A 9,592-nucleotide genomic window follows, 5' to 3' on the forward strand; every position below is an offset into this window, starting at 1 on the left:
GGGGGAAAATCATCATGTAAGTAAATTTGTTTATATATAGGCTGCAGACCAGCATGGCACCTGACTTTAAGCATGAGTAGTCACATTGAATTCAGTGTGATTACTTATGTTCAAAGCCTGGTATGTGTACTTAATAACTGAATGTGTACTGAATAAAGAGGGGTAGTTAAAGTAAAGCCACTGACCTTTAACTGCAGATAAATCTGTTGAATCATGGGAAGATTAAATGCATTTAGAGCCTTTGGCCTATTCATAGTTATTACTCCAGCACATCCTTTCTTTTCCAGCAATACTTCATGCACAGAATCTGTGTGTTTGGACATATGCTGTACATATGAAAAATGGAGACTGAATTATTACCATTTATGATTCATACTGAAAGACCATACTGTGCAGAATATAATTACAGGAACATTCTCAAAATACACATTAATATCAGTTAATGCAGAATTCTAAGGTGTATAACAATCTCCCCACTCTAGCTTTCCCCTTCCAGCCCCCACTCAGGTTTTTTATAGACTAATTTATTTCCACTGTTTTAATATAATTCTTGAAACCATACTAAATTTAGATTTATATCAAGCCTACTACTCTGCAAAAATAATGGAACCAGCATGTGGGCCATAATCTGAAAGGCATTTTCCACAGTACCTTTGGGGAATATACCATTTCATCTCAAGGTTTCATTGAAAATGCCATACTGAAAACATCTGCTTCAGCTATATTTGCTGCATAACACTATTCCCGGTTTTCCTTCTTGCAATTTGAAACAAACTGCCTTGTCTGTGAGCAACTTTGATGATGTTGTGCAAGAAATAATGATGTTTGTCCTTTGAATTCAAAGATGACTATAACATCACTGGTTGGTTTGGTTTCTGTGAACATGGGAACGGTTGATCAGGCCAATTTGTGCTTTGAACTGCCTATGGCACAGTGAGCAAAAGATGCCGCTTTGGGTTGCTTGATCAACAGATGTGCTGCTGTTGTGAGATTTATACTATTTGCCCTTCTGCTCTGCCTCAGCAGTTATTCTCCACTCACACACAGTAGCTCTAATATGGATGAGGCTTCACTAGGTGGAACGATTATGAGCAAGATCTTCCCAAGGCTTCAGGTCAATGTTAAAACGTTTCAAGGATGCTTGCTAACTAGCTGTATTTTGATGGCAAACCCAACACCAGCTTCGTGTCGCTCTTCTTTACTATGGCCACTCCAGAAGGTGTAGCTGGCTCCTTTTACAGTTAGTTGTCCTACTTCAGCTGTGTGAGTTTCACTCAGGGCCACTATCTGAATCTGGCCAGTTCTCTACCAACTAGAGCTGTTCTCTTTGGTCTATCTGTTATTGTACAGACCACTAGCATGCATGCATTCCAAGCACCAATGGTGAGTGGTTTTACCTTTGTCTTTTTGTGTGGTTGTCAACTGCTATAGTAGGATCCCAACCCGTATGCTGATCAGAGTTAAGGTGAAGCAGATAATGTTTAGGGCACTTTTTCTAGACCCTTCCTCATGCTAGAGGTGAGTAGTGATCCAAGGGGCTGCCAAATTCTACTGCTGCTTTGGTCCAGTGAAAAGCGACCCTATGCCCTGAGCCGTCTGTGTGCAGGTCTGCAGCTACAACTCCCAGCATATCCACACCTACTGCTTTGCTGCTTGTTCATTGCCACAGGACTTTAAGTGTGTCTATGTAGTGGATACAGTGATGTCATGACTTGCTCGTGAGTTGGATTTAAGTGAGGGAAAACTGCACAGAGTCACCCTCACTCTTGTTCACGCCTTTCTGAATCGGGGTCAGGTCTCCTAGTTTTTTCCTGCAAATCAGTGGGGGCTAGCGATTTAGGGAACCCCAGACTTGCTTTTCCCTGGGGTTTGGCCCTGGTGGCACTTTCTAGGGCAGGAGCCGGCAAAGTCCGGCCCACGGGCCAGTTCGGGCCTGCGGCAGACTCTATTTCCCATCAGCCCTTGTCCGTATCATTGCAGCAGCTTCCACGAACACCAGAGGAGCCATGGTGCTGTGACCTCGGACCAGGGTTTCCATGGAAACCAGCCCCAGCAGCACTGGCTGGACGGGGAGCTGCTCCAGGGATAGGGCTGGGATCTTGTGCCAGTGACACTGTGGTCCAGAGCCAAAGTAGAGCTGCAATCTACTGCCCACACACCCTGGGCAGCAGATCAGGGAAGTCACCTAGATACCAGACAGGTAAGCAGGCAAGAACTGACTGGCAGAGAGCAGCAGTCCACACCATAGTTATCAGGGCCCACTACAGAAGCATTAACTAGAAAGCATGTGATGCAAAAATGTAGTGAACTGTGAGAATCTATTAAGCTATTAATCTATGAAATACTGCAAGAAGAGTTTGTAGTAAACATCAGACGATACTGAACTGGAAACATTGCACCTAAACATTAAAAGTCTTCATAATCTAGCACCATCAAGGCTGGACAGTTCATTGAAAGACTATTTTTTCTCACCCCAGGAAGCCATTGTTGCAAATCAGCTCCTAGCTGTACTTACCAAGTGCTGTAGTATTATTTGTAACCTGTGGAATGATTTCAGCCTGAAACAAAAATACCAGGTTCAATGTTTTAAATGTAGATTACACCAAGCTTTATTAAAAATATGTCTAGATACATATACTTAATCAGGCCAATGTACCCTTTGCTCAATTTTTGTGCTGTTCATTAATTGTATTGCTAAAATTGCACTTTCTATAGGAAATAGCATCAATAGTGTGCAGAGGTCCTCTTTACAATCAGGAAAAGCCATCCTAAAAAAAAAAAAAAATCAGGAAAATGGACTGTAACAGGCTTTCTTCAGCATATTGAAATATAGCAGTATCTTGTTTTTATGTTTGAAACAATAGTAATAAATCACAGAATCATAAAAAATTAGGGTTGGAAGGGACCTCAGGAGGTCATCTTGTCCAAGCCCCTTCTCAAAGCAGGACCACCCCCAACTGCTGTATTTACTCAAATATTTATTGTAATACTGTATTTACTGCATAGAAGCAGTAGAGTGGGGGTGAGGGTGGGGAGCAGGAGGCTGCCACGGGTCTGATTCTGGCACCCACCCAGGTTCAGGGTCAAAGTCAGAGCCACAACAGCTACCTGCTCCCACCCTCCACTTTGTATACAAATATAAAATGTGGACTTTCCTCCCCCACTATGATTGGGGGGGGAGCCCTGTCTACATTCCAGTAAATTTGGTATACCATCCCAGCCAAGGCTTTGTCTACCCAGGTCTTAAAAACCTCTAAGGATGGAGATTCCACAGTCTCTCAGGGTAACTTGTTCCAGTGTTTTACTAATTTCCTAGCAAGAAAGTTTTTTCTTGATATCTAATCCAAGCTTTCCTTGCTAGAACTCAAGACCACTCCTTGTTCTGTTATCTGCCACAACCTAGAACAGTCTAGCTCCAGCTTCTTCATAACCACCTGTGGCAGGGCACCTTCAGTGCCTGACACTTTAAGGGCCTGAGTAGGCAGCAGAGCAACCTGAAGGTGACTGCACTCAATGAGGAGAGTCACATGGCCAGCAGGAGGCCGCCTGATGGGAAGGAAGGCCTAGCTGCTAGTGGATAAGAGCAGGCTCTGAGCAATCAAGCCAGGAGTTGTTACAAGCAGCCAGAGGGAGAACATCACCCAGCTGGAACTGCTGCTCTCAAAACACCTGGAGGTAAAGGGCAGGAACTATAGGGATGGAGAAGGTTCCTGGTCCTGGAGAATGACCTAGAACTACACCCTGCTGGGGTTGGTGTGGTGGGGCTGCTTGTGGCAAGGCACCTTCCAGGAAATGCCACACCTGTACCTCCCTAGAGAAGGGCAAGTATGGGATGCCAGCAAGCCTCAGCCCCTGCTAGTTTGTGGGTATCCAGGGGAGGGGAAAGGCTAGGGGAAAACACCCTGACAGAAAAGCACAAGGGCCCAGGCTCACTGAGTGGGACCCAGTCTTCTCTACACACCTGAGGACTGAGTGGGCTGTAGGCCAAGAATGGGGGTCCAGGCACATCTGCAAACACCTGAGGCCTGTGGGGGATAAGGCCCTGTGACCACAGTGAGGGGGCAGAGTAGTGGCTGGAGGCTGTGTAGAATATGGCCTTATGGGCCCTGAAGGACTGCACATGAGTCAACCAGAGTAGCCACAGTTAAGGCTCTAGTGATGGGGTGTGAGTTGAGAACCAGTTAAGGGCTCAGGGCAGTAACAGTGGAATTAGATGTCCTCTATGAGGCATAGGATGCAGTATAAGGGGAAGCATGGAGCTGGGTATAATGCCCTAGGCACTGGGGCATTTAAATGAGCAGCCTCCCACACTGTTAAATCAGTAATTTATTATATCAAGGCATGGCAGGGGAAGTAGGGCAGACTGTTCTAGACATGTGGGCAGGGCAACACTGACCAGCCTTGAGAGATCCCCAGCACACCACCCTTCAAGTAGCTGAAGGCTGTTATTAAATCCTCCCTCGATGTCCTCTTCTCCAAGCTAAATAAGCCCAGTTTCTTCAACCTCTCCTAGTGAACTGGTTTCAAGGAGTGGGAGGGGAGGGGGCCACGACACACAAAGGAAACCCAACTAACACAAATGCAAGTGAGCCACTGCCAATTCTGAAATGGCTAAAACAAGTTTAGAAGAAAATTAAGACATAAAGGAAGAAGGGCTGCCTATAATCAGCTAGCTTAGGACTCTTCTCTATCTAATATTTAGGGGTGTTCCTAACATGAGGATATGACTTCAAAGCCTTATGGCATATCTTGTAGACTCTGAAGTTATTTCAGCTTTTCAACTGCCATTCTCAAAAAATAAATAACAAAAAACTTCTCTTCCAGTTGAAGAAACTTGCAAGGCATCGCATCTGCTATTGTATCATGGGTGCATGCGTAGAATAACTTCACTGAAATCCTAAAGACTTATTCAAGATTTACTCCAGCACACCTGAACAAAGACTAAGATCTATCCATATGTAATTGTTTATAACCTCTGCTACAAACCCCATGCCACTTGTGCGGGCAGACAAGGAAGTGACTTTGCTGGGTTCTGACTTTAAGGTACTGGATCTTTGCTTCTTTTTAAACTGCCAAATGCTGAGTGGCACTTTTAGCCAGATGCATGATTAAGTAGATTTCACAATTACAAGTATATCAGTCAAGTATTATGCTAGTTTATGCTGCCTCCCAAGCTTTAGCCCCAACACTAGTCTAACCTTCCCATAGGTAAGATTTCTTAGTAGAAAGAACACACAACCACAGGTGACTCAGGCTAAAGGCATCTTGTACTGCTCCCACCCCCTCCTTGCACAAGAGGTAAGGGGCATTTAGAGTTCTCTGAACAAGCTGCTTTCATATGCAACCCTCTAGCATGGTGTTTCTCAACCTGTGGATCACAAGAAAAAGGAAAGGGTTGTGAACCAGCTTTAAAAATGGATCAGCAAGCTCTAAATGTGGGAAATGGGGCTCTCTTGTTAGTGTGTAGGGGGCTGCTTGGGACCTGGCAGTGGGAGCACTAGGTCTGAAGTGACAGGCACTTGGGCAGGACTAGCCACTGATGCATACAAATAGGATCTGGTACAAAACTAGTTGAGAACCGGTGCTTTAGAGTAGCACTGCACAATCAGGTCTGGTGGGGGGCCTTGAGATTCTGCTGGGGAATAGGGGAGGGGCGCCAGGCCGCATCTGGTCACGACAGAAACCCGGAGATGTCCAAGGTGGTTCCGAGCCCTCTGCAGTGCGAGGCCTGCTCCAGTTTCAGACTGAGACTGAAGCGGGGGGGGGGAGGCGGGTGGATCTCGCTCCTACAACGAGCGACAGCTGCTGCTCTGCCGGGCAAGGGCGTCGCCACGGGCCAGACCCGCGCCGCCCTTTGCTGCACCTGCAGCCAGCGGGGGGACGAAGCCCCAAGGGAAACCCCCCACTCGGCTCGCGCCCAAGCGCTGCTCGGCTTCCCGCCCCGCCCCGGCCACGCAAGGCACCTGGGGAGCGGCCGGGCCACCTGCAGCACCATCCCGCTCGGCGCCAGAAGACCGGAAGAACTAACGCGCGGAGCGGAAGTACGCGTAGCATTTCGCCCACGCGCAGGCATGCGCCTCAGCACGTGTCGTCCCCCCCCCCCTCCCATTGGCTGTGGGACCGGAGCGCCCGCCTGCGGGGCGGAGAGAAGAGGGGTCGGAAGGGTCACGGCCCCGTGCGGTGACGTTAGCGCAACGAGGTCTTACACCAGGGGGGGGCGCTCGGGAGGTTCCGGTTTGCTGAGCTGCCCGCTGTAAAGCGCGCGCCTGCGGCTTGGTTTGTGTGAGCCTTTATGTCTCACGGCTCGGGGCTGGTTTCTCTGGGCAGCCCGGGCTCCCAGCGCCCCAAGCGATTCCCGTGCATGACAGCTGTGTGCACACTGTGGGGGCGGGAGTGGGGTACAGATTGGCCATGATGTTTACAAATGGGTCCTGGTACAGAAAAGAACCACTGATCTAGCCTAGTCCAACCCCATGCCTGAGGCAGGATCATCCCTGTCCGAACCATCCCATACAAACCAGAATCCAAACCCTGCATGTAGGGACCTACCAAATTCATGGTGTAAGTGGGGTCAGCTGTGATTTCTTTAATCTTACATGTTCTCCTCCCTGTTGATAGGTGGAGAGGCCCTGCTTGTGGCTTGCTTCTGATCAGGGAAGCAAAAATTGTGGCTTTAAATACGGCACCGTGTTTGCCTCCCGCCACTGACTTGCCGAGGGGCCCCGGGCAGCCCTGCTGTTTGCTGCTGACTAGCATAGAGGCAAAAACGGTGCCATGTTTAAAACGGCAGTTCTAGCTTCCCTGCTGATCAGGAGGGAGCAGCGAGGTCATCCGCTAATCAGCAACAGGGAGGGGAGAAGGAGCAATGTGCACACAGGGGAACATGCAAGATTAAAGGAGCCGCTGCACACTCAACACCCTAACCTGCCACAAGTGAAGAAGGGGAACCCTGGCACCCAGCATCCTGCTTCCATGAAATGTTGGCAGTATATGCTCAGATCCCATTCCCGAATGTCACTGCCTGGCAATGGGTGTGCTTGCAACCATGCTTCAGGAAGCCTGGGGGGTGAGTGACCTGTGGCTCTTCTGGTTTCTCTTGTTTCCTAAGCATAAGTGCCATAACCTTCAATAGCCAGCAGGTGACCAAAGTCTGCAGTGTGCTTGCCTGACTTGTGGAGAGGAAGGATGTGCTTGGACCCCTGCTTTTTTTGTTCCGGGGGAGGAAGGGCATGACAAGGGGCCACAGTTGAGTAGGGAGTGGGGACACAGCTGGTTGTTAGATAGCTTTTACTGAATGAAAAAGGTAGCTTATTGATTAAAAAGTGTCAACAGAATAGTTCTGGTTACATACCAAAGCAGCTAATTGTGGCACTGGGGTGGGAGGGTGAAAAGCAGTACGCTGTGGGATGCCAGGAGGACTGATGAGACCCATGTCACAGAATGCTTGGTTTTCACACACAACAGTAAATGAGTACACAGCGGGCCAGCTAAAAATAGAACTTTATTTTTCCAATAGACTTTAGAACTGTTCCATGCATAAGCCTTTAAATCAGTTTAACAACCTTGTATGTCCGTCTGCTTCAGGTTAACCATGTTTAACAGTGTTTTGTGCACCCATGTCCTGAGAAGCACAGCCTGCATACTTTTACTGTTGCTTTGCATATGGCAAATCCTAGAAATGAGGCAATGAAGCCACATTAGAGCAGCTCTGAGCACATGCCAGTAAGTACCTCCGAGATAGACAGCCTGGGAGTGACTTTTGGCACACACACAGCACCTGTCTGAAGGAGCTCTGTTGTCTTGTGCCTGAGATTTGGTGTATGTGAAATGATGCGACTGAAGGAGGCTTCTTGGTGGTGCACTCAGGCTTGCACCAGGCTGTGTAGACAAGTTCATAAAGAGCTTGAATATTGCCCTAACAGAAAGCAGGCAGACAACTTAGTAAACCAACTGTACAAGTTGGATCCTGTGATAACAGCTAATAAAAAATAGCCCTGTAACACACGTAATAAATAATGTAGGCCTTTTTATTTTCCCCAGTGCAGGAATTCTGTGCTCTTCTGATCCATGATGTTATGATGCCCTGTAGCTGTTCAGTACAACAGAAGGCATGAATTTCTTAGTGTCCACACACATTTTACAATACTAAAGCATTTCTTATTTTAATAATCACTTTCAACCTTTGTGCAGTTCTGCAGCATGTAGGGTGAAAGATGAACACCAGCATTATGATAACACTTAGCATTATAAGGAGATACAGAAACATTTGAAAGGGGTGAGAGAGACTGTGGAGGAAGTGAAAACAGAATACAGGAAATGGGATTTCTTCTGCATCTCAGTGTAAGCTGCTTATTCCTGAGCATACTGCCTTGATCCAAATACATATACAAACCTTACTGTAAGATTTGTCTTCCAGTACAAAATGCCATCTTTTATCACATAAGCTCCACCTATTTTCCCAAGACCAGCTAGTGAAAATTGGGGTATGTATTATATGCAAGAAAAAAATGGATCCCCCAGGTCCAGAAAGTTGGTAGCAGGGGAGTGTTGGCAGCATTGATTGCCATGAATCTAGAAGCTCCTGCATTGCCAAACTTCTAAACCTGTGGAAATCCCCCACCCGGGTTGAATTACATGGCTCCCACCCACTGGCCTGGCCCAGAGCCAGAACATGTGGTCGGAGTCAGCACATGGCCCCAGACCCAGCGTGCCAGGTTGGTCCAGGGGCCCCGTCCAGCATGCAGGGCTGGCAACAAACTTGAAGGCAGGCTCCCTAGATGCTGCTACTCAGTTACAAGGAAGGGCCATCTTTTTTTAAAATGTAATCTACCATTCCAAAAGAAGGTGCTATATGCAGGAATGTGCTGTAAAAATACTGTACCAACTTTCAGAAACGCTAATGGAGAAGTCCCCAGATGTCAGCTCTTTTTCATCTCTGGAAATGAGTCATCTTCTACCTGTAAGGGTACCATCTGTACTGGCATTTCCACTGCAGCAATTTGCTTTGAATGTTTTAAATTCCAATTTTAAAATGTTCAATGCTTAATTAACATAATAAGAGAAGAGGAAGTATATTTTTGTATTACAGAATGTAAAAAAAATTCAGGCTCCAATCCGGCAACTTGTTATACAAAGGTAGTCTGCAAAACTCATATGGAATCAGCTGCAGGATCAGACTCTAATTTTACCCATAATTAATGAATAATAAAAATAAAGGATAATAATCATCTTGGATGCATAAGAAAATGATATACTGCCTCTCTTTACAATGCAGTCAAAAATAGGCCCAAACTGACCCCAAAGGACAGATCTGAATGCCTTCAAACTGTAGAGGTACTCAAAATCCCAGATCCATATTTTAAAAATGATTAATTTCTGTAATGAGCTGAACCTAAATCTTAGATTCAAAAATATCTACATGACTAGTGAGTTTTGTGTCTAGCTACTATTTGCCATTTACATGACATCTTCCATCTCAGAGTTTCTATGTACTAAATAAGCCAGCATGAATGTGGACAAATTAGAGAGAGTCCAGTGGAGGGTGATAAAAATGGTGAGGGGGTGGGGGACATAACTTATGAGAGAAGACTGG

The 9,592-nt window shown here is 46.7% G+C and overlaps 1 protein-coding gene across 2 annotated transcripts in view; it reads right to left on the reverse strand.

Annotated features, from left to right (window-relative positions):
- Window positions 1-6,014, reverse strand: part of HIBCH (3-hydroxyisobutyryl-CoA hydrolase) — a 131,116-nt gene extending 125,102 nt beyond the window's left edge. For both annotated transcript variants that reach the window (XM_019523099.1, XM_019523098.1), the window contains exons 1-3: window positions 5,964-6,014; window positions 2,516-2,558; window positions 186-326 (exon numbers count right to left, since the gene is read on the reverse strand). In XM_019523099.1, the coding sequence (XP_019378644.1) occupies window positions 186-326; window positions 2,516-2,558; window positions 5,964-5,995 (216 nt within the window). In that variant the 5' untranslated portion in view covers window positions 5,996-6,014. The remainder of the gene's footprint in view (window positions 1-185; window positions 327-2,515; window positions 2,559-5,963) is intronic.
- Window positions 6,015-9,592: the final 3,578 nt, after the last annotated feature.

The sequence above is a fragment of the Gavialis gangeticus genome, unplaced genomic scaffold (genome assembly GCF_001723915.1).
Source record: "Gavialis gangeticus isolate Ggan-Ray unplaced genomic scaffold, GavGan_comp1, whole genome shotgun sequence".
NCBI classification, from domain to species: Eukaryota; Metazoa; Chordata; order Crocodylia; family Gavialidae; genus Gavialis; species Gavialis gangeticus.